We start from the raw sequence: 25,466 nt of genomic DNA on the forward strand, positions 1-25,466 counted from the left end.
GACGCCATCTCTTAATACTTTTTAGGTGTTACTAAATCCACGATAGGATACTATTGTACCCAATAGATGGCACCATTCGACAAGACAAATAATTAATTGAATAAATATATTGTCAAATATAATATCTATATTTTTATTTTTAAAATAAAAAAATATATATTTTAAAATAATCTAAAAAAATATTAAAAAAATATTAATTGTTATCAAATGATATTACAGTTATGTTTCTAAACGCTTACTACCTTGTGACGTAAAATCGCACCATCGAAACATGCGTTTTGATTGGACAATCAGAATCACATTCATAAGTCAAAATATAGAATAGAGGTAATGAACGTAAACAAGTGCGTTAAATCATAATAAAACGAATAATTTAATATAATATAACGTCTGAACAAAAATAAAACTATATGTTTTTTCTTCTCAATATTCGTCATTATGGATACTGAAGAACCATTTATAAATAATGACGTATTTAACATACGTGATATTGCCGAAATCGAGGGTAAGTTTTCGCTCTTACTGAAAATAGATTTATAAATAATGACTTATATTAATTACTTTATACTGCTTATAGATTTTCTTAGCGGTTGTGATGGAGATTTTATGAAAAAACTAGAAGATGAACTGGCATTTGTCGATCCAGATCCAGGAATCTTGGACATAGATACGAAACATAATTCTAATATTTCATCACCCCAACTGTCACCATATTACAATGCTCCAGGAAATCCTTTAGTTTCCCAACATCCTCACAATCAAAAATCACATCACCACATTCAACCAAAGAGCAGTCCAGTTTTAGGAGTATATGGCAGAGAGGAAGGTTATAATTTGGATATAAAAAATGAAGGACCCCTACAAGATGTGGCCCAACACAGTCCCAAACAATCAACACCCACACCAATGGTTGTGCAACAAGTAATTCCCAGTCCCCTTTATGTCAACATAGCGCAAGGAAGCTTACAAAAATTACCTGATGGTAGAGCATCTCTACTTCAAGTAGATGGAGTTCCAAAAATTAATCAATCTTCTAAGCCTCCACCTTCACAACCATTATTATTGCCTAATAATACAAAAAATGTAACTCCTGTTATATTAAAGAGTACTGATGCAAATTTTTCTCCAGTTATACTACAGTCAAATATTATCAACCCAGAGACACAAACATTAATGTATACTAGTGCTCCCATACAAGGTAATAATATCTACAAATTATATAGAATATTAAACTGCTATATTTTTTTATTAATTTTAATGTCTTAGTATTATTTTATTATATTAGCTTTTAAAATTTTAGGTACTACTCAAAGTATTATTACAAATGCAAAATGTACAAATGAAGGTCAACCTATACATACATTCTTTGCTAGCAATAATGGCACTTTACTCACAACTGGTATACCAGTTGTTCTGGATGGAGACAAGATTTCCTTTAATCACACAAACAATGGTCCGCCTAAAGTTAAAGAAGTTAAAAGAAGTGCACATAATGCTATAGAAAGGAGATATAGAACTAGCATTAATGATAGAATTGTAGAGCTTAAAAATATGTTAGTTGGAGAAGAAGCTAAGGTAATATGTTAACTAAGACAAAAAATAAATACAGTACATAATACAATTTGATACACACCCTAAAATATTATTTTATAATATTTTATGAGAAATGTGTATTGCATCACCTTGTAGGTAGATACATAAGCCATACTTAGAACCTTATCATATAAACTAAGTACTGCTCTTATAAACAATATTATCAAAGGAAATGTTGATTTCTAAATATGATAATTGGTAACCATTTTGCTGATTTTTTAACAAACACCTTTTGGAAACCATCCGATCGAACTCATGTCTATATTTTTAAACTTTGTGTAACGCTTAGAAGTGATTGAACAGTTTCTAAGAGGTTTTAGACCACAAACATTACATTTTCATACATTTTTCAAAATATTTTTTTAAGAAATTATAAATTATTGATATAATTTATGTTGAATTTAAAAGAAATTATCTATATATATAAAAGGACTTGTCCTCACTGACTGAGGTAAGACGCGCGCACAGCCGTAACCGCTATGCGTAGAAACGTAAAATTTGGACCGATGTTTACTTTCGTAATCTGGACATCCACTAAGAAGGGATTTTGAAAAATTTTAACCCTAAAGGGGTGAAATAGGGGTTCAAAGTTTGTATGGAAAAAAATTAAAATTGGCACCGATTTTTATAAAATTTGAAATTTAGGCTTTTAAAAATATTTCATTGAATACGTATTTCATCGTTTTCTAGAATTCTCCCCCTAAGGGTGCAAAAAAGGGGTTGAAACTTTGTATAGATTTTTTTAAAAATCGGCACCAATTTTTATAAAACTTGAAATTCAGACTCTTAAAAGTATTTAATTGAACACATGTTTCATGGTTTTCTAGAATTCTTACCCTAAGGGTGCAAATAAGGGGTTGAAGGTTTGTATAGAAAAAATCTTAAATCGCCACTGATTTTTATAAAATTTGAAATTTAGACTCTTAAAAATATTTAATTGAATATGTGTTTCATGGTTTTCTAGAATTCACCCCCTAAGGATGCAAATAAGGGGTTGAATGTTTGTATGGAAAAATCTTCAAATCGCCACCGATTTTTATAAAATTTGAAATTTAGACTCTTAAAAATATTTCATTGAACACATGTTTCGTGGTTTATTAGAATTCACCCCTAAATAAGCTAGCGAAGCTGCGCGCGTCCGCTAGTAGAATATAAAGTGATAAGAAGTATAAGTGTTATACTAACATTTATTTTTAAAAAATCTAGTAACACAATATTTAATAAAATGTTTGTGAATAAGAAAATATAAAAAGGTTAGCTAGACAATTGTATGCATTTTCTCACAATATAATTCTCATTTTATCCAGTTAAACAAATCAGCAATATTAAGGAAAACCATAGATTATATTAAGTACCTGCAAAACCAAAATACAAGACTGAAACAAGAAAATATGTCACTTAAATTGGCATGCCAAAAGTCTGGTGTGAAGGATGTGTTTGATGGAGCATACACTCCCCCACACAGTGACTCTTCCTCACCATATCAATCTCCTCGTGATATAGACAGTGATTCACCATCATCTCCTGAATACAAGGTATTTAATTAATACCTAGCTTTAAACATTTTCTTAAATAAACCAGGTTATAAGTGTAATTTGTACATTGCATTTTGTCTTACTTGCACTTGACTTGTTGTTTAGATTATTATTTATTATTTGAGTGTAATAAAAAAAATGCAAGCCTATTCAATATTATATATATATATATATATATATATATATATATATATATATATATATATATATATATATATATATATATATTATTTTACTTAAATTATAATTATATTTTTTTTAGGTAGAAGAGAAGTACTCTAAAGTAGTCATGGGAATGGGTGATCACTCTCGGCTTGCATTGTGTGCCTTTATGGTTGGGCTTCTTGCTTTCAATCCGTTTAGCTCATTTTTAGGGGGCTTCATTTCAGATTCTGTGTCTAATGATTATTCAGCTCGAGTGGACCATAGAAGAATTTTGTCAGATGATAGCTATAGTAAGTTCAATAGAAAATACATTTAATTAGTAAACTAAATAAAAAAGGGGGCATAGATTAATTACATCACCGTTTTAGGAGGGTAGGGTCTTAAACTTCGTGATGTCTATCTTCAAAATATAAGGTACCCACATCATTTTAGAACTGCAGTGTGCTTCATTAATTTGTAGGTGAAAAATTGTAAAATATATGGTATTGCACTAAATAGAGTAATAGCGGCTAAGATTTTTGGATGGTCCCTTGTTTAAAAAAAAAATTCTTAAGTAAACATATTTTTTTTCTCAAGCTATACAATTACGATAATTAAACAATATTTCAATATTTTCAGGTTCTAGTGGCTTATCTTGGGGGACCTGGTTGTTTAATATGTTTATTATATACATAGTAAATTTTGTTATACTCGGAGGTTGCCTTATAAAACTACTTGTTTACGGTGATTCAGTCCCCAAGTCGCAATCTAGAGAGGCAGGGTTGTTCTACAAGCATAAACGAGAGGCTGATAATTATTTAAAAAAGGTTAAACTTTTATTTTAATTATAATTAATGAATGTTACTTTTACCTACAGAAATTTATGAAGTTTACTATATACTCACCGCAAGAATATATTTAGAATATATTTTAGTGGTGTAGTAGTATAGAGTTTCACAGGATACCTGTGGGTTCAATCTCCACTCGGGTTAGATTATATGTCATTTGTTTATACTTACTGTGACGCGACGTGTTATTGTTAAAGAAAATTATATATTTTTCCTAGTATAAAAGAACTCACAATAATCGCGTTTACAGTAACACGCACAATATCGCCTGATTGGGTACTCAGAGGAATGAATTATTCCAACTTTCGTCGCTTTGGCAACAAGGAAAAGTGCTGCATTTAGTTCCGCTATTCAACAATGCAATGCTTCGAAAATTCGGTGCAAAGTAGGAAACGAAACTAGGTTCCCTATGCCTACCCTACTTAATGCAGGATATAACGCGAAATTGAAAAAACTAACAATTCCAGAATGACATAACAAACGCACGTGCGGAACTCAACTGTGCGTTGACCGCGTGCGGCGCTAGCGTGAGCGTGCGCGGCGGCGTTAAGCGCGCGGCGCTGGCGGCGGCGGCTCTACGCCAACTGCTGCAGCGCACTCCTGCTGGGGGGTTCCTGGCGAGGCGTGCTGGCGATCTGTGGGCGGATAGGTACTGATACATAGAGCTGATTGTTTTTTACTTTTACGTTCTGAGCCAGAAAATGAAAATAATTCATGAATAAAAAGTGGTGTAAAGGCGGCCTTATTACCTACAGATGATCTCTACCAGGCAACCTTTAAATCAAGCAATCTTTATTATACTTATAAATACTTAGAAATAATTAACAATTTAACTTCTGTCACTCAACACGCAATGGCTCGACATTCCAATATAAAGTGGGGAACACAGTGTTTTAACACTTCCCTCTGCCTGCCCTACTACATACGGGATATGGTATGACGTTAAAAAACAACTTACCAATTCCAGAATATTCCAACATAACAAACACAATTGCGGATCTTAACTGTTCGTTTATTTGCAATACTAATACATAATTTATAATTAGTAATTACAAAACTAGTACATTATTTATTTATGGATATTGTTTACAGTCCAGCACGCAGAGCCGCACAGCAATGGGCAGCAGAGGTAGCAGCAGCATCGCTACGACTAGCTCAGCTACAAGGCGGTGGTCGCGCTGAACGAGTCCTCCTAGCGCTACAGGCAGTGAATCTCGCCGAAGTGGCCGGAAATAAACAACGATTGGCGGAAACATATGTCACTGCAGCTTTGGTGTTCAAGGATAATATGCCGAAGTTCGGGAATTGGTTGTGTGGGTGTGTATTTTTGAATTTTTTTAGTAATGATAAATACAACATATTCTGAGTGAAACCTCAAGGAAAAAGCGTTTAGCTGAAACGTATGTACTGCTTTGATTTTGGAGCTGAATGTGAGGATGTGTATTTTTATTTTTGATGAGTACATGGCACATTATGCTGAGTACATCTTCCTACCTCTATATCTCTGTTTGCGTGACCGTGGTGGCTTTCTATAAAACAAATAGACCAATTAACTTTTTGTTCAGCTTCACGTTGCATCCTACATACAGCAGGGTAGGCAGTGGGAATCTCTTGTTTAGACACTGTTTCCCACTTTTCGCCGAATTTTTGAGACATTGCGTGTTGAGTCGCGGAAGACCACGCCGCAATTTTGCCTTGGTACCAAAGTGAAAAAAAATAAAAATATTAATAAGTAATAATTTGCTATATGCTGAAATTACGGGGAATAATCTGAGAGTGCCTTACACTTGCTTAAATCTTTACATAGCAGATTGTAATGTTCTACATTGAGTCGTTGTTGCTGTGTGTTGTCAGTCGGCGTTACAATTTATACTTAGATAAAAATATACTTATAGCTTACAAATTATAAGCCCTATATTACACTTCCCAGATACTACCTCCGTCGTTGCGCATTCACCTGGGACGGTATAGGTGAGGGTTCCGCACGGGTCCGTTGGGCCATCAGTGACCGAGGCCAACAATTCCTTCGCACCCGACGATGGGATTATGAACAAAGTACCAATGTGCTGTTCTCGAGGATGCCTGTGTCTACTGATCCATTGGCGTATGCTATGCGGGTACGCTGTTTTATATACGTTTTTTTTGGTTATTAACGAGGCAAGGGCGCAAGCTTAGTACTGTAAAACACGATGGTTATGGGTTCGATTCACATTCGGGTGAATTATTATTTTATATATACATATATATTTTTAATATTTTCATTTCATCGTTCTGGTAATATTGTGAAGCGCGGCATTGAGTTCCGTCCGATATCAGGCAATGTCGATACAGAGTGAAGCCAAAAAAAAGAAAACATAATCTAATTATAAATAGTTACTAGTTAATATATGTGATATGTTGATATTTCAGGCCTATCATCTAGAATTACTACAGAAAAGCCTCCAAATGCTCCTCTCCGCAGATGAACGAAGCAACACCCGTGATGTACTGGAACTTATAAAATTGATCACAGACAATGTCTCTACAGATGCGCCACATCACACTGGTATTTAATTAAAAATCTCATATGTCATAATTTGTAACGTAGCGAGACCCCAACTGGCGCCCTTTGGAAATCATCCAAACTCTGACTGCTAAGCTTTTCCTCACACTAGCTTAAGCACAAAACATACTACTGTTTTGTGTAAAATAAAAAATATTCCATTCTTTTCATTTTATAAATAAATATACATATGTTCGAGGCCGTCAGCGCTCACTGGTACAGCGTCTGACTGAAAATTTGCTGTGGGTTTAATTCCCACTTTCATTAGGTTGGGTAACAAGTGGGAAATGCAGTGTCTTAACATTAGATTTATTCTGGTTACCCTGCTATTTGTAGAATACAATGTGAAGCTATTAAAAGTTTTTTGTATAGGCTGCTGGGACCCAGTCGTGGAATGGTGGGCGAACATTGTGGGTGTCGCCGCCACGTGGTTACTCGCTGATTCTCAAAAAGCCGCCGATATCGGAGATAAATTAAACTTACTGCCTGAAGAACTGGCTAACTCTGAGGATCCTTTGCCTGGGTATGTATAATACATATGCTATTTTTCATCTGTACATAGTATAAGCGGGTATTGTTATATTATATCGATATTATACAAAATCTTTACATAAATTATAGCCTTGTATGTATAGACTCTATTTTGATGTATAAGCTATGTAAATGTTTTATGTAATTTGATTCAGTAGCTTTTAATTTACACATTTGTAATATTAGTAGGAGTTAGATAAAACACAGTTGCTTCCCATTAATGTATATGGTAAACCCTGAAATACTGCATACTATGTATTCACTTTTTAGTATATTCATAAACATTCTAATTATGACAAATCTTTTTTTGATGGAGCACTTTATAAAGTGTCAATATAGCTTAAATATTTAAATTTCTGATACATTGTTTGAAAATCTACACATAGTCTGATTTGAACCTATGCTTCCTGGAATAATGTATCTGAATTTATTGTCAAGTCAAAGTCAAAGTCAAAATATCTTTATTCCATAAAAATGCTTAACATTTACTTGGACATGTCATAAAAGTAGAAAAAAATGCAAAACAAAATAACCAAAAAAAAATGTGCAATTTTGACTTGAAAAAAGCCCGTTCAAATGGTTGAGCTCATGAGAAGATACAGGCAAAGAAACTCATCATTGATAATTAATAAACTGGGCTTGGGACTTCCAAATGTTTGTGTTTTACACCATCACTTTTATCATCAACAATATTTCACTAACTAATAATATTTTTTTATTATTTGGCAAACAAACTCTATTTGGTTAAAAAATATATAATATACTAATAAATAAAACCACATTGAAAGACTTTAAATAATCAAACCATTTAATTCCATGCCCTTGAAAAACACAAATCCTAACACTATAAACACATATAAAACAATCAATCACAAGCATTAGAAATTCTAATGGCGGTGTTTATAAAACATTGTGAACCGTTTATAGTTTATACTTTATGTAGTGATTAATAACTATTGTCTCTAATGTAAACAATGTTCAGGGCTTTGCATATGGCGTACAAAAGCCGCCGCGGACTCCTCAGTGTGGCGCAGTGTAGAGATGAACATTCAGTTGAGAGGACTTCTGAAACTATACTTAAGGTATGTTTTATTTGATTATATTATGTTGGTACAAATATGTATGTAATAATTCGATTTGATAACTTTTTAAAAGTGAAAATTTTTGTTTGATAAATGTCATAGGTACTTCTTTATTAATTATAAAAAATGTGTAAAAATGTAAACATTTGAACGTAGCGAGAAATTATTATGTTATTCTAATTCTTAAAAGTATTTTTCTTTCCCAAGTGTGGAATAAAACTTAAACTTAAAAAATACTTCTTTATTGTTTGGTTTTTAATTAGTATATCTTTAACTTGGATATAATATTGTTTCGTTGTTAGGATATAGAATAAATTGTGATAATTGTATAGTATTTAGTTATTTACTATTTTATATTTGGCATGGCAGTAAAGTGGCGGAAACCAATGCTTATGCTTTGTGTACCTGAGCAAGGTAATCAAAATATTATGTAATATGACAGTGAAATATAATCAATTCTTCCAGTGGAGATCAAAGCTACATCGCGTTTACAATCAGACACTTTCCTACGGCACAACTGTGGCAATTGTAATATATTTAAAAAACAATAAATTTTCACAAAAAAAACACAATTGTTCTGTTATTTGGACGAAGAAATTAATGGAGTAATTTATAAAATTTTAAATAGTTTTGTTTTTGCAAATAATTGGTAAATAAATGTTTAAATAAACAAAATAATTTTCAGGTTTGCGATATTGCTGGAACCAGGTTAGCGGACTCCTTAGCATATTACTGTTGTCGCAAGCCTACTCAACTAATGATGGTAGGTTCACAATAAACATTTAAGTATAAAAGCATACATTTACTTAATTTTTTTAAAAATATTATGTTTTTTTTTCTTTAGAGCGCCAGCATATTATTCATATATATTATTTGAAGACAAACTATTGCGAGAGTGCATTGTAGTTGCATTGCACTTGTTATTTATTATGTGCAATATTTCTACAAAGCAAATCTCGCTCTAGTTGCTTTCGTCATACATACATTATGTTTCCTTTTTATTTGGGATTTGGTAAGAAAGTTATTTATTTTATTTAGCTTTTTGTAGTATTTGTGTTTGTTCTTTTTTTTGTTTAACTCAATACCGCGCTATCTTTTTACCAAAATGAGAAATTTATTTCCCGAGTGAGAATCACACCCACAAGTGCCGCTGCACCACGAATACCTCAAAATAAATCGAATTAAATTCACAAATGATCCTTTATATTCCCAGCTAATGCAAGTGCTATGCTGTGACTGGCTGCTGGAGGTCCGTTCAGGCGTGTGGGAGGCGAGCGGCCTGACTCAGGGCACGCCACCCGCGCCCGCGCGGCACCTGCGCGCCTTCCAGCGCGACCTGCACTCGTTGAGGCGCCTATCGCAGACCTTACCTGTTAGTACCATTTCTTTTTTTTAGTATAAAGACTAAACTTTAAACTTTCGTGCCCCACTTTTCGTCGAATTCATTGCGGCATTCAGGCATTTCTTGTTAAGTAGCGGAACTCAACGCTACGCTATGCTTTGTTAACAGTATGAAGAAATGAAAATATTGTGTGGGAATCGAACCCACAACCAACGCTTGTAGTCGCCCTCTTGTGCCCCTGCGCCTTTTTTTATAAAATAAAACCAGACAAATGAGCTAGCGGGTCAGAGGATCCACTAATATATTGCCGGCTTAAAAGCTGATTTCTTAAATTGTAATTATCTGGGAACACGTCTGGTGTCAGTTGCTTTCATAATTTGCATGTTCAAGACCTTTATATTGTGTTGTAGTTCTTAGCGACGTCACCGCACTACTTCTAGTGCACTATGTTAAGTCACTAGAAGTAAGGTATTTCGTTTTACATAGTTGAAATTGGCGATCTAAGGGATAGACCTTACTAAAACGGACTTTCCGCATGTGGCAGACATGTTATTAGTACAAATAATAAAATACTTAATTTTGTTTTTATTAAAAATACTAATTTACGTATTCTAGTGGGTAACGTCCCGCGTGTTTCTGTATTCGGCGGTATGCCGCATGATGGCGGGCGCGGCTCCGCGTCGCACGCAACAGCTCCTCGATGGCAGTCTACGTCCACGATTGAATCGATCATCAATTATATGCGGGAAAGGTGTATAAATGCTTCTGTATTAATATATTACTTAGCTAATTATATATATAATAAAATACGATTCTATAAATATATTTTATATTTTTGCAATTTTTTTAATATGTTAATGTAGCATTTCAATAAGTATGTTCATTTGAACTCAATTATATTAGACAATTTATATTAGAGAATGTAGTTAACAAAAATGACATTTTTCTACTACATCACTTGTATTGTTTAGGAAAGGTTTAACATATATAGATAAAAAGTAAAGACTACATATAAAACACTTTTACACTGAAATTTAATTTTACTTTATATTGAGAGTTAGTCGATTTGTGCAATTTACGTTTACTGGCAAATAACATTCAATTCTATAACACATTACAGAGAAACAACTCGAAGGCGGAGGTGGCGAAGGAGAAAGAGCAGTAGCTCTATACATGGCTTGTAAACACTTGCCGGACGCAGTGCTGGCGACGCCCGGCGAGCGCGCCGGCATGTTACAACAAGCCGCAGCGACTCTACAGAAAATAGGCCATAGAAGTAGGCTCTTAAATTGCTATCATCTCATGAAGTCTGTGGGAACCCTGCCTTCTGCACCGTAAAGTGCCTGTATATTATATTTGTATTATATTGGATTTTATAATAAATGAATTGTATGTTTTTTGTTTTTTTTTTTTTATTTTACGCGTATTTTTGCAGTAGTGTTTTAATAATGTTTACTTTGATGATTGATCTAAATTTAATGAATTGCCGTAATGTGATTGTAATTATCTTGTTTTAATAATATGTTCATATTTAATACTCTGCAGAAAGGGCACTTAAGTGGGCTATTTAATTGCTATACCTCAAAGTTGCTACCCTGCCTTCTGCGCCGTAAAGTGCCTATGTATTTGTTTTATTAAATAGAGTTTTATAATAAATGATTTGTATTTATATTTGTTGTATTTATTTTATTTTTAAATTTCGTAAAAAAATGTTGGTTTCAAATATTTATTATTGACAACTTTAGCTATTGATACACACCTAACGAATGTCTTATTGTGATTATTTTTATTCCTTATAAAAAGGTCATTAGCACAAAAGAAAGTAAGTTGTAAAAATAGACCGTTAAATTCTTATCAACCCATAATTAAGAGTTAGGAAGAGGAGTTATTTGTTATTTTTATAATATAAGCTATACAGAGAAATCGAACAACAATCTTTAAAATAGAATAACTTTTTTAAGCAGTAGTGACTAGTAACAATACCTTTAGCGTTTTTTTTTGTATTCACCCCATATGGCGTATCTATTGACCCCGAACACCGTTTAAATAGAAAAATAACAACGGTAAAATGCTATTATTATATTATTACTAGCGACCCTATTGCGGCTTCGCCCGCTCTTACTACTGGATTATTCATATAATGTATGTTTGCAAAGCACTTAAGATAATGTGAATATTAATTAAACCCTAATGCAACCCGCATTTTCGTAGTTTCAATAAGGATTTTCCAATTGTTTTACACAGCAAGGATTTTTTAGTAGGTACCGTAATTTTATATCTGTGATACTAATCTTTTCAAGTACTTATTAAAATATATTTAAATTACTATTTTTAGATAGTTAAATGATATTAAATAATACATTCAACTCGAATTATCCAATACGTGCAAACGCATCTAAATCTTCGTTGCTATAAAGGCAGGCGGGTTTTTTTTTTCGAGCTTGTGGTTAATGCTGAAGAGGGTATTCTGTCCCTGATGAAAAGCAAGCACTACGTGGCTGCCTGTGACGAAAATTAAATAGAATGCATGGGCCGGGAATTGAACCCGGGCTGCCCGCGTGGCAGGCGAGCATTCTACCACTGAACCACCGATGCGTGTAAGGCAGGCGGGCGCGGCGGACTCGCTTGTATAAGCATAACGTCGCGAGGCGCGTTTCGCAGCAAGGATTTTTTGATATTGTAACAACTTCTAAAGTACTTATTAAAATGAAAAAAAGAAAAGACAGTTTTGATCTACATTAAATGGCCAACGTAACTAATATACTTATTTATATGCTGAGAATAAGGGATAAGTGAAACTTGACTCGATACAGCTGATGTGTGAACGGCGTGATGTGTCAATAATTAAATGCGTTTTTCTCTAAAACTATTCGCAATTTCGAAATAATTTAAAAAGCAAATTTTATCTTCGTTTAACGTAGAAATTTAATAAAGTATTTTAAAGGATAAGGATTAATACCATTATGGAGAAATATCCCTCACAATAAAAAATATATTGAAATTACTATTTTTATACAGAAATATGATCACTACACGTTATTCTTAAAAGATACGAATATGCCATCGCGGACTTTTTTGTAGATCTTATTAAGAGGAACAATACTCCAGTACATTTTTTTCATGTAGTATTTACCATTAAAGCAGCGCATGCGCCATAGTGTCTCAGCGGGTAGGACTTTATACACATTTATCGTATTTATGGTAATTTACATAAGAATGTACAAATAATAAACTATATATAAACCTTCCCTGAGAAATACTCGACCTAATGGTGAAAACCGCTTCCAAATCCGTTGGGTGGTTTAGAATAAGAAGAGTTAGAAAGTTCAGACAGACACAAAAAGCGACTTTGTTTTATAAGATATAGGATTTTATAAAATATAATGAGATTGAAAATATTTTTAACTTTATAGTAAATGTAATAAAACTGATACCGGTGTATAAAATTAAATTATACAATATAGATGGTTTTATACTCAAATTCGGAAGCAATGTTAAAACGTAACGTAGAGATATCTAAAACTGTTATACATATATTTGCTATTTTACAGTACTTCAATATAAATAAATCAAATTAAATTATGTATTTTTTAAATTTAATTTAATGTGAATAAGTAAAACTAAAGTCAATGTCAAAACTGACATTTACTTTACTTTTACGTCAAAATAAAAATCAATTTGAAAAGAGTGAGCTATGTATATTCACAAAATTTAAATTTTAAATCAGTAATTTTTACTTATTTCATTAAAAAAATACGTTCATTATTACTGTATAATTAATCTAGTATTCCGACATCTTTGAAGTTCAGGAAATATACTAAATCTACTTTCGTATCGTAAAAAACTTTTCCACTAACAGTAATGGTATGATGTTTTTGATATACATCAATTAGCTAAAACATCTTAGACTAGAGACTAAATTACGAATATATTATATATTTTTCAGACCACCATAAATAATTCGCAAAAGAAAAATGTGAATTCTAACAATACTACATCTGGTGTACGAAAGAAATCTGGACCTAAATTTGAGCTTTCTGATGAGCAGAGACGTGATATTAAGGAAGCATTCGATCTATTTGACACTGAAAACACTGGTAAAATTGATACAAAAGAATTAAAAGTTGCTATCAGAGCTCTTGGTTTTGAACCAAAAAAAGAAGAAATTAAAAAAATGATTGCCGAAATTGATAAAGGAGATGGGAAAGTATCTTTTGCAGATTTTCTGGAACTTATGACTGTCAAAATGGCAGAAAAAGACACAAAAGAAGAGATTATGAAAGCATTTAAATTGTTTGATGATGATGAAACAGGTAACATATTTATCCCATAACAATATTATAATGACACCATTGTGACATAGTTTAGTAGTGTCTTATTATGTAGGATATTTGCAATTGAATTCCTAATAGATGAGGGTATTCCCGATCATCTGTTAAGTTGTTAAATGATTAGGCAAAGTGCAAACTTTAGCTGAACTGTAGTAGGTGTTGCATTGTAGAGAGTCAATTTTGGAGTAATGCTTGTGACTTGCAACCCACCTATAAGACCTAAGAGGCCCCTTAAAAACAGTACGAAGGCTTATCTTCATTGTCTAAGTTCCTCTCTCTGCCTCAAATTTGAAATGATGCTACTAGGATTTCCAACAAAGTATGTTCTAGAATAATGATGATTGTTGGTTCTACCATGATAATTCTACAAGTATGGGCCTTTGTTATGTTTTAGAACTGTTTATAAAGGAAAGGAATTAATTATTGTTTTCACAAATTTTAATGGTAATACTGCGATTTCTGATTCTCTAAAAGAGTATTCTGTAAGTTTTAATTCTGATAGAAATCATACCCAGCTATGTGTACAGTATGATGCTAAAAAAATAAATTAAATTATAAAAATCTTACACATTATTCATAACTACTCATGTGAACAAGAACTTACCTTAATTTTACCAATTTCAGGTAAAATTTCCTTCAAAAATTTGAAAAGAGTTGCAAAGGAACTTGGCGAAAACTTAACAGATGAAGAATTGCATGAGATGATTGATGAAGCTGATAGGGATGGTGATGGAGAAATTAACCAAGAAGAATTTTTGCGCATAATGAAGAAAACAAGTCTTTACTAATGACATTTAACATTTAATTAAGAATTTTTGTTCAATTTCTATGTGCACTATCATTATAAAACATTTATTTACATCTTATTTATGTTATATATTATAAATATATAACGGAAATAAGATGGAGATATATAGAAGATAAGGAGAACAGAAATAAGGTCACTAAAATGATATACAGTAGTGTGAATTGTCTATATTAATTGGGAGACATGTATGTGCCATTCCATTTTCTTGGATAGTCAAACTGCACTGATTCAGCTGTCCACAAGGTGTGAACCATATTTACATACATATTTAAACTCATTATAAAGTATAGTCTTGTAACCAAACATGTCTGAAGATTGATCAAAACTTGTCCATTGGTGTATTATTATTCTTTTGTTAACCAAAACATGCTTAGGTATTCTCAATGGAAAATTGGAATGCCTATACTGCAAAATGAACCAATAATTTAAGTAACTAGTACAACTAGTAACCAATTTAAGTAACTAGTACAACTTTTGTGAAACAAGTGCATAAAAGTGTCCAAGAGAAGTAGCAAAAACTTGCTAGTCTGACAAATGTCACAGTTTCGATAAGCAGTTGTTTGGGTAATAAACATTGGGATTATCAACACTGCATTTAAAAGCTATTTTTGTATTTATCTGAATAGTTAACATTCCTTATGTCATAGACTTTCATTTTAACATTGAGTTTTTAAGCAATTCCTGGGGACCTCAACATGAAGATACAGTTAATTAATTTTCTAGAAGTTAGGTAATAATTTTTATTTTGGTTGACAGTTATAACATAACATATAAAATTGGCATTTACACTATGCCTAAAACATAATATTATTATACAAGGCACAAAATATTTATTTATATTTTTTAGTTGTATGCTGTATCCTACAACTACTAGTGTTAAGATACTCCATTACTTATAAAGCGAGGGGGAAATAAAAGTAATTCATTCCTCCAAGCAGGAATCTTGGAAACTCAATGGCCTCAATTTTATAAATATAAGATTATAAATTCCAAAGATTTTTTCTCTCGCTAGATTTTCAAATTATGTTGTCGTTTTTATTTTATTCTTATAATTATACCACCACCAAAATATATATATATTTTATTCCAAAGCCTCAAAAGTAAATAATAAGCTTTAATAGTGTTATTATATTATTTTGAAATAAGTTTAATACTTTATAGATAACAAATTTATTTTTATCTACACTATTTCTTAAGTAATATAAATTTACATAAATAGCATGAGGTGGTGTTTTGTTTTAATTACATGCATTTTTTTGGAGTATAAATGAATAAAAAAAAAGTGTTTAATATTCATAAAAAATGTATTAAAAAATGAGATTACAGGATATCAGTAAGTACAAATTGCACAAAATCTCACAAAATATCTTTTACACCTTACAAAAGTTTATAAAAAATAGGTATGGTCATAGTCATCACATAATTGATACTGATTGCTGTATGCAGAAAAGGTTAAGATTAATTTAATGTAAAAAATGTAAAATAAAATAATACAAAGTTCCTGTAAAAATTTAAATGTATTTTTATAAATTATCTGCTCTAAGTTGTCTAATAGCAAAATGATCTGGTTTCTATAATCAAAAAATATATATAAGTTATTATAATAAAATGTTTACAGCACCATCTGTGTATTTTTCTTGTCTTTTCTCCTTTTTTGAACTCTGTTTTTTATTTGACTGTGCATTTATAACTGTATTTATATTTAACAATTATAAAATTGAAAAAATTATCAAACATGATACTAAATTTTATTACATAATTTTAAAGAACGTGAAATACAAATATCCCTTGTCAAAATACAGAATTACTCTAATCTAAGTTTTTATATGAAGAATAATTATATTGTTTTTGTGCATCTTATACATTATGAGCAGGGTGGGTATTATATATATTCCCACTAATTAACGAGGTGCAAATACCAGTACTTATGTGAGTATTACTAATGCCACTTTTTACCTACCACTGTTGTAATAATGGTTATCGTCTAAAAGTGGGTATCACCATTTTGAATCCAAAATAAGAACTAAACCTATTTAAACCACATACTAAAACCAAAATATGGTTACACCAAAATATAATATTTATAAGGACATGAATTTGTGTATTCAACCATATTTGCTAAGATTCTGTCTTGCTCATCAGAACAGAACAAAAATCTATAAACATATTTAAAATGACCTTTACTTCAATGCATGTTTGCGTTTGAGAACCCAGACACATTTATTTTATTGTAGACCCATAAATGTTGGGGAGTATTTAATCTGTGCAATTACAAGCCACATAAATTTAAAGATTTTATGCACATCTTTCAATAACAGTTCCTTCAGGTTGGCCAAAGTAAGCTTTGTCACACATTTTCACAAATAATCCTACTTCTACAACTCCAGGAATCATTTTAATAGAACTGTTAACTGTCTCCCAATCTGAATCTTGATTAACAAATAACCAATCAAGAATGAAATTTCCATTATCTGTTACAACAGGCCCCGCCTTTGCTATAGCACTTCGCAATTTAATATCACCTCCAAATGTAGATATAATCTTATTCTTGATTGGCATGTAAGCCATAGGAATAACTTCAATAGGTATTCCCTTTTTATACCTCTCTCCTAATTTTTGAGAATCTTTAGTGTAGTCAGCAATCACAATAAGTTTTTTTGAGCAAGATGCAATAATTTTTTCCTGTAATAAGCAACCTCCACCTCCTTTAATTAAGGTCATACTTGCATCAACTTCATCTGCACCGTCAATAGTAACATCGATAACAGGATTTGTCTCAAGTTCTCCAAGAATTAGATTATGTTTTATTATAAGTTGTTTAGCTTGGAATGATGTTGGAATACAAATTAGTTGTAAATTTTCAGTTTCTACTCGTTCTGCCAGACGTTGCACAGCATATACCACTGTTGATCCACTGCCAACTCCTATTATACTATTGTTTTTCACAAATTCGTCGACTGCTCGATATGCTGCTACTTTTTTTGACTCTTCTAAAGACATATTTCCTTTAGTCTGATACAGTAAAAACCGACAAATTTTCGAACAAGCAAATTGTTTCCTGTGTAACAACTTTGAAACTGATTTAACCAGCAACATGTGATGCACATTCACACATAATTTTTAAATTTGCTGATATGATTAGCTGATTTAATCTATATAACGAAGACAGTGCCAACAAAATGAAACTACGTTGAGTATAATATTCTATTTTTAAAGAAAATTATATACATCTATAAAATTAGGTTATAATAGGAACATGTTTATACTTTATAGATATTAGATATCAGTGCATTCTCATCTTATCAAACGTCAAATAATCTTATACCAATGTCAAATTGACATTGTCACTTGTCATTTATCTAAAACGGAACTTCATTTATAGCAACAATTACGTTCAACACTATTACGTACAAAAGCTAAATATAAATAATTTTCTAAATTTTCTCACTTAATAATTTGTTTTTTTTTTAGTAAAGGCTTACTTGCATATTTATTAATTTTATATTCTAATTAGCCGGTCATTTTTATTTGAAAAATTCTTGAGCTTCGTATAAAAATTGCTTTTGGCAAGTTAGTAGAAAATTAACTAAAGACAAGTGTGATTTCAATTTTCTAACAGGTGATTTAAAAAACTGACTGCTATTTGGAATGTTTGTACTTTTTTGAGTTACAAATTGTGGTGTATAAGTAACATTTCCTTTCATCTTATTTTGAAAAGAATCATCTTGTCCTAATTGAAAGATTTGGCAACGTAAGAGTTCATTTTCCTCGTTCAGAAAATTTAACTGGCTTTGCAAAATACTTAATTTATTTCTCAAATATCTATTACTTTCTTCAGTTAAAAAGTATTTTTTACATATATCTTCCAAATCTCGGTTGCATGTCCCATTTAGTTTTTTTGAGGATCTTATAGCCTTATTCATAAAGTTTTCAATGATTATAGTATTGTTAGATTTACCAAGTATCAATTCATTTTCTATATGTTGGTTTTGAACTAGGCCCTGATTTTTTGTTTTTAAAAGGATTTTTACTAATGCTAAAAGGGAAATATTATAGCTTTAATTAATATTCCGAGAAACTGTGCAACACAGTTGTCCAGTAATGAATATAATCCTAGGACAAATCATAGTAAATATATGGGAGCTCAAAATACAACATAATATTTATTTCCTAGGTATTTATTATGGTACTATAATTTACACTTTTACCTTTAAATGACGAAATTGACCTAAGTGTGAAGGTCATAACGGAGTTCAAAATAGTATAATACCATCTCCATATTTTCTAATGTAAATAATATGTAAGGATATAACTATTAAAATGCGAAGAAGGGATAGATTCCAAAAAAAACAATAAAAAATATTCAAAAATAAATAAATATTTATAAAAATATATAATATTATAGTAATATCATGAGAGAAACAGTATGAGAAGTTGTCATTACATTAGATTTTTTTATTGTTTCAAAATGCCACCCGTAATAGATATATTATGAGATTCATTATACGTTCATTAGAGGACATACTGTATAATATACATCTAAGTATTAAATATAAAACTGACTTACCACTGAGGATTTGCACCTTTTGGGTTAAAAGCCTAATTTTATGCTTCTTTTTTCTTACGTAGATTTTATATTTTGTGATGAAATATGGCATATTTCGTTTTTCAGGTCTAATGTTCACATTTATACTAGAGAAAAACATTTTTACATTAGGTACTAAGATACTAAGTGTACTATAAAGATAATGTAAGATATGGTATAGTAATGATATTCGAATTATATTTTTAACAAACAGAATAATTTACCTTTCGATATCATTAGCAATTGATGCCAGAATTTGTTCATAATTTTCACATTGATTTATCATTTTAGAAATAAATAAAATAAATTAATTTATGCGACAAATGCGTTTATTTACATAATAGCTTTTGAAATTATAATATTAAAAATGAGTGAAAATTATGACATCCATACGTCAAAGGGACAGATTTTTTTATTTTTTTAGTTTTTATTCATTACAGTAAAACATAGTAAGCTATTGAGATTACTGTATACAGGTGTAACGCGATTGATGGATCTTTTGAATGAATTTTTTAGGTAATACTTATTTGATTTTTACGCCGTCTAGCCAAACTCACTGCAAAAAGTTTGCAATGGAAGATTTTACTCTATTGTTATTATTTACACACAAAAATACATACATCAATCCTATTTTATACAAAGATGAAGTACATATATCTATTTCTCACAAAAATTATATTATTTCAACTAGCTACCGTTTGAATTGCAATTTGCCAAACTTATACCCCAAGCTGTGTTCGGTTGCGAGCCAATTTTCCGCCAAACGCCACGCTCCGTCTAGCGATCTGCTATTTCGTTTGTTCGCGAGACAACCGCTTGTGTGGTAACCATTTCACGCTCGATTTCTCTGCTATCACTGAAATAGGATCGTAATTATTATTTATTTAGTGTATTAAATTTTGAAGTTAAATAATCTAATGGGGGATGTTATTTGTTTAAAAGAATCAGCTATATTTAGAGGTGTTTCTGCGTGCAAATAAATTTCTTACTTTTAATGACAAGAACATATTATCCTGGCAATAGGTAAATATGGTTAATGTCATGGATATATCTAGTAATGTAAAATAAATTGAGACTTTTGTGTTATAAGCTAAGCTACTTTATAGTTTTTGGATTTTTTTTGTAACTTCACGCTGTATCTCGCACGTATCAATTCAGAGGGAGCAAGTAGTAGTCAGAGGGAACCTGGGAACCTAATGTTAAGACACTCCGTTCCCAACCTTCCGCCGCAACCGTAATATAGTTTCAATTTTATTAATACAACAAATATTGCAAACCAGTACCAGGATACTTTCGCCTGATGAATGAAATGATCCACCGATATATTCTTAAAGGATCCCGATCTTACTTAGCCGCTATCCGCACGGTCGGTTTATTTCAATTTCCTTCATAAAAGACGCCATTCTCGGATTTGAAGTAGATTTATCATGCTCGGATAAAGCGGGCACTTTTTGTGCTTTTCTTGTGCCTGCTCCTGACCCGAGATCTGTCCACTTAATGTGAATAATGGTGTGCGATGGAAAACGAATGCGAGCCCGAACAAAGACAACAATACGACGCGATTTTAAGATTTGATACAAGGATATTTTGTTAAGATAATATTGCGCTGCGTGCTAGGTAAGTATCTCCTGTTTTCTTATTTGTGTATTATTGATAAATTAAAAGTAGATTCGGGAAGCATTCTTCAGTTTCAGCATTTTTAGTGTATGCCACCACTACAACAAACCACCAGGCCGTGTGACTGTAACGCGACGGTTGTAGGTTCAATTCCCACTTGAGGGAACAAATTATTTATCAATATTTTCATGTCTTCACTGAGTTTTGCCTTTTAACACGCAATACCTCAAAAAATCGGCGGAAAATGGAGAACAGAGTGTCCTAGCACTAAATTCTTTCTGTCTATCCTACTGTTTGCGGGATATAGCGTGAAGCTGATAAACGGACACATGTATAAATGGATAGGTATTAAGGTCGCACCTCATTCAACATTAACTGATAACGTCATAGTGGAATCGAGATCTCTTTGATATCTGCGGAATGCGCGCCGTCAAGGTAATCGATTCTTGAAGCAAGTCCTGCATTGCAAGAGATGCGCTAGAGGTGAACTTCCAAGTACATTCGAGATATTTTACAAATTTCAAACTAATATTCTTGTGTCCATATTTTATTGCTTATTAACATTGAAGGTTTAAATGTCACACAGGGATATATACATATGGTAGAGGCTAGTCGTGGCGCAGGTGTGCGAGTTCGATTCCCACTCGAAGAAATGAAATAATTATTATTTCCATTTTCTACACTCTGGTGTCGAGGCAAAGTGCGGTGTTGAGTTCCGCCAGTTAACACGGAATGTCTCTAGAATTCGTCGAAAAATGAGGAACAGAGTCTGAGTCCTCTGCTTAGAAAAATAATAATACATGATATTATATAAGTATTTAACATTAATAAAGTAGGTAATTCCAAATAATTCTATTCGCTATTGCTATATACATACTAAATAATTTATAAGTAATTTAATTATAATAGTTAATTTGGTTATTGGATAGTTACTAGTATAGCGACGTCTAATTTCTAAGATTTGCATTACACTACAGAGGAGATTCAACGTGGCTGAAATAACGTCCGCTCACATTTTCCTTTACTATAATATAAAGACAGACAGACAAGTATATTGCTATAATTATATATATATATATAACATAGGTAATAATATCGTTTTCAGATTTATCCCTTGTTAAAAATGCAAAGTTATGCTTATGTTACTAATATTTTATATTTTTAATTATTTATTACTTACTAAATTCCGATTTATTCCACTAAGCTTAGTCGTAGTCGATTACAAGGAGGCTGTTTGCCCTTCATTAACATCATCGATGATCGAATCAACAGATTGACTCTGCCACGGCCCACGTGTCAATGAATCTTCTCTGCTCGACTTCATTTACATGTTCCATACAATTTTCCTGGTGTGTTTAATTCAATGTTAATATTATTTTATTTAATTTTATATATTTTTTTATTAAGCATACCATTAAGCATACCTACTTTATCATATAAGCGTGCATTCTTGCTATAATGAATGCTTGTTAAGATGATCGTCTTTTGGAGAAAATAATCAAAATCAAATAAAAAAAGAATAAAATAATTTTAAAATAAACATATAAAATAAAAGCTTTTAGTTTGTCCATATTAAGCCGTACACCCTAAAAATAGAACGAACCATCTTTGTGCTAAAAGTGCCAGTACCAGTGTAAATAGTTAAATCTTCTACTCTAATACAATTTGTAGTAAACCATGATCCCGACGCTAAGGTCGCATTATCGGATTGGAAAAAAATGTTATAAAATACTTATGCAAGTGGAAAAATAGAACTTGATATTCAGAAGTAAAGTTGGTATTGGTTCGGAACATACCACGTGTGAGAGAGTTTTACAATGTTCCTGCGACGGCGGGACCTTTTTGTTGGGTCCTTTGTGCAGAAAGTCCACGATGCCCCTGGGGCCCACGGCACGATTTCCATTACACGAGAGAATTTTTGAGAGAACTTAACTTTTGGAAAAATTTAAATGTAGTACAATGTAATGCAAAAGTACATTGGAGTACTGTATAGGATTTTATTTTATTACATTTGAATTAGTACCAAGAAGAAGATCAGCAATAGCAATTTTGTGCTATGCGTATGAAAATAAATATTTAAAGACGTATAAGTATTAAAAAAACAATAACATGTCCAATAATTTACTACCGACCTGCTTTTGAATATTATTGAAAAAATATAATAATTCTTCTTTTTTGTAAATTAAAACAAATTAAAAACTATCCCCGATGGTAGATCGCTTCGCACATGAAAGTGTTGTAGGAGGAAAGGAGGAAATACTTGTTCATCTTCTCTAGAATATACTATGAAAGAAAAAGAATGTCTGTTTGTTTTACCAGATTTTACCGGAAATTTAAAATGACGTGAATAAATTGAATAAAATGCATTTAGCCAAGATCAGGGTACAAATGATGTAATAACGTCAAGTCACGTTTGGACAGTATTTTGAGTTAAAAGTTGCGCAGCAGCTGCTACTTGCAGGGATGAGATCTACTTTTGAATATTTTAATAAATTTAAATCTTTATGTTTTATTAACGAAAACAATTGATATCCCACGTGTTAAATTAAGACTATTTAATATATGTAAGTTCATAAAGATTATCTAAGAAGATTTTCTAAGTATCATGAGTTACCATATTTTTATATTTCACCAGTTTAAACCTTTCTAAGATTTATGACTGCACATAAATAACACCAGCAAAGTGGCCAAGTTTTATAGTTATATTTTGTTAGAAATGAAGTAATATATTCTTTTTAACAGATTTTGACCTTGTCATAATAAAAATAATTCATTGAGACACCATTGAGAGCGTCACACGCTGTTCCACTTCTCTACGATGACCTCATAATTTTTACTTTCCTGCTGTATTCTACACGTGGTAGTAGTAGTGTAAGCAGAGATAACCTGGAATAGGTTCCCAGGTATGAGGACACTTCTGTCCCCCACTTTCCACTGCATTCTGAAACTGAGGCCCCTCGTGGCGCAGGAGCGCAAAGTGTGACTGTAAACCGACGCGACGCCGAGCTTTGCCTCTTTACTCGTTACTAAATAAATTAAAATATGTATTAAATCCTATTAACATATTTACCAATACACATAAATTAAATCAGCTTTACGCTGTATCCCGTACACAGAAGCATAGACAGAGGGAGCCTAGCGTTAAGACACTCGGTTCCCCATTTTCCACCGAATTCTGGAGGTATTGCGTGTTGGGTACTCAACACCGCGCTAAGAATACATTCAAAAATATATAAATACACGTAAAACAAGTAAAATACAATAAGATATGTTATATGGATTTCAGTTAATCGTTATTGCAAAAGTTATTATACCAGTCATCCGAACAAATGGTCTCATTAGTTGTAAATATTTTCGCAACGGTAATGCCAGGTGATTCCGTTGCCGAGGTCTGGCAACAATACAGTAGGAACGTTCGACGTAATTATGATCATTTCGCCTGCCATTTCATTAACATGAATACGCGTCAGCGTTTTACAATGTATACAATTAAATCAATAGCTTAATTGCGAACGAAATTGCTTCTTTAAATTTTCAATGTTGGTTAAAGGTTAATAGGTAATCGATTTTTTTATCTATTTTAGATAAATAATTATAAAATATAATATGTTAGTTTATTTAGTAAGCTATTTAATATTAAAAAATAATTAAGTAACTAAAATGGTTTCTGCTAGACAGGGTCGAAATGTAGACACCTACATATGGGAAGAGGGTTAGAGTAAATTTTCTGGTCTGCCGCGCGACGAGATGAAGATACCTCTACAAAACTAATCACTAAAAGCTATAGATATAAAGATTTCGTTTTTGAAATACTACGAGTATTTTAAAATATTGTTTAATAATGTTTTGTTTGTTTGATATTTCTATATTTTGCTTCTAAATTTACTCAAGACTTACTTGAAGAATTTTAAAATGTTTTAATATTGTTCTATAGCTTGAATTATTATTTTATTTATGTAAAAAAAAATTAAATGACAAATATTGACTTATTAGTTACTTGGTGCTATGTTATTTTTCCACCACAAATTAAGCTGGAATATATCGTTGTTGTCCCAGAAGTAGCGCGATGTTGCAAAAGATAGACGTTATAGAAAATTTTAATGAATTTATATTTTTTATTAATTGTTATTTTTTTTCAGCTTCACGCTGTATTTCGCATACAAAATGGTAAGCAAAGGGGACCTAGTCCTTTCCTCTTTTCCACCAATTTTTTGAAGGCATTTCGTGCTGAGTGGCGGAGTTCAACGCCACGTTTTGTTTTCTATCAATTGATGAAAGGACAATTATAAAACAATACCCACTACAAGCTATAACAACAGAAAGACAGTTGCCAAATTATACATAGATAATAGTCCGACATGAACGTCATATCTGCCAGCCGGTCTCGCTAACAACAACACAGCTATCCGCAAATCCGCGTTAAACAAGTATTTGTATACGATTCAAATTCAGCTCGCATTCGGACGCAAAACGTTTCACCTGCCATAGTTTATTACCTATTCAACGGA

At 31.9% G+C, this 25,466-nt stretch overlaps 3 protein-coding genes across 3 annotated transcripts; 2 read left to right on the plus strand and 1 right to left on the minus strand.

Annotated features, from left to right (window-relative positions):
• The first annotated feature begins 290 nt into the window (after nt 1–290).
• Nucleotides 291–11,286, plus strand: SREBP (Sterol regulatory element binding protein). Its single transcript, XM_085200116.1, has 16 exons — nt 291–505; nt 578–1,198; nt 1,301–1,575; nt 2,901–3,128; nt 3,391–3,583; nt 3,912–4,099; nt 4,588–4,769; nt 5,213–5,437; nt 6,051–6,237; nt 6,530–6,665; nt 7,035–7,185; nt 8,176–8,275; nt 8,961–9,038; nt 9,489–9,647; nt 10,233–10,368; nt 10,738–11,286. Exons 1-16 carry the CDS (start codon nt 439–441, stop codon nt 10,953–10,955), a joined length of 3,144 nt encoding a protein of 1,047 aa, XP_085056242.1. The 5' UTR covers nt 291–438; the 3' UTR covers nt 10,956–11,286.
• Nucleotides 11,287–13,266: 1,980 nt separating this feature from the next.
• Nucleotides 13,267–17,936, plus strand: LOC146530032 (uncharacterized). The gene is made up of 3 exons (XM_085200471.1): nt 13,267–13,481; nt 13,564–13,930; nt 14,573–17,936. The coding sequence occupies exons 1-3, from the start codon at nt 13,479–13,481 to the stop codon at nt 14,734–14,736; spliced, it is 534 nt and encodes a 177-aa protein (XP_085056597.1). The 5' UTR covers nt 13,267–13,478; the 3' UTR covers nt 14,737–17,936.
• Rpi (Ribose-5-phosphate isomerase) lies at nt 16,042–17,852 on the minus strand. Its single transcript, XM_085200470.1, has one exon. The coding sequence runs from the start codon at nt 17,850–17,852 to the stop codon at nt 17,052–17,054; it is 801 nt and encodes a 266-aa protein (XP_085056596.1). The 3' UTR covers nt 16,042–17,051.
• Nucleotides 17,937–25,466: the final 7,530 nt, after the last annotated feature.

This window comes from Heliconius melpomene, chromosome 17, assembly GCF_056956725.1.
Source record: "Heliconius melpomene rosina isolate 202511_hmr_F chromosome 17, ASM5695672v1, whole genome shotgun sequence".
Taxonomy (NCBI): Eukaryota; Metazoa; Arthropoda; class Insecta; order Lepidoptera; family Nymphalidae; genus Heliconius; species Heliconius melpomene.

What these genes read in the sequence shown, in the direction of transcription:
- SREBP (XM_085200116.1), top strand. Translation starts at nt 439, where the DNA reads ATGGATACTGAAGAACCATTTATAAATAATGACGTATTTAACATACGT. An exon ending in CTTCTGAAACTATACTTAAG is followed by an intron (nt 8,276 to 8,960) that starts GTATGTTTTATT and finishes AATAATTTTCAG; the next exon opens with GTTTGCGATATTGCTGGAAC. An exon ending in AGCCTACTCAACTAATGATG is followed by an intron (nt 9,039 to 9,488) that starts GTAGGTTCACAA and finishes TTATATTCCCAG; the next exon opens with CTAATGCAAGTGCTATGCTG.
- LOC146530032 (XM_085200471.1), top strand. An exon ending in GTTTGATGATGATGAAACAG is followed by an intron (nt 13,931 to 14,572) that starts GTAACATATTTA and finishes TACCAATTTCAG; the next exon opens with GTAAAATTTCCTTCAAAAAT.
- Rpi (XM_085200470.1), bottom strand. Translation starts at nt 17,852, where the DNA reads ATGTTGCTGGTTAAATCAGTTTCAAAGTTGTTACACAGGAAACAATTT.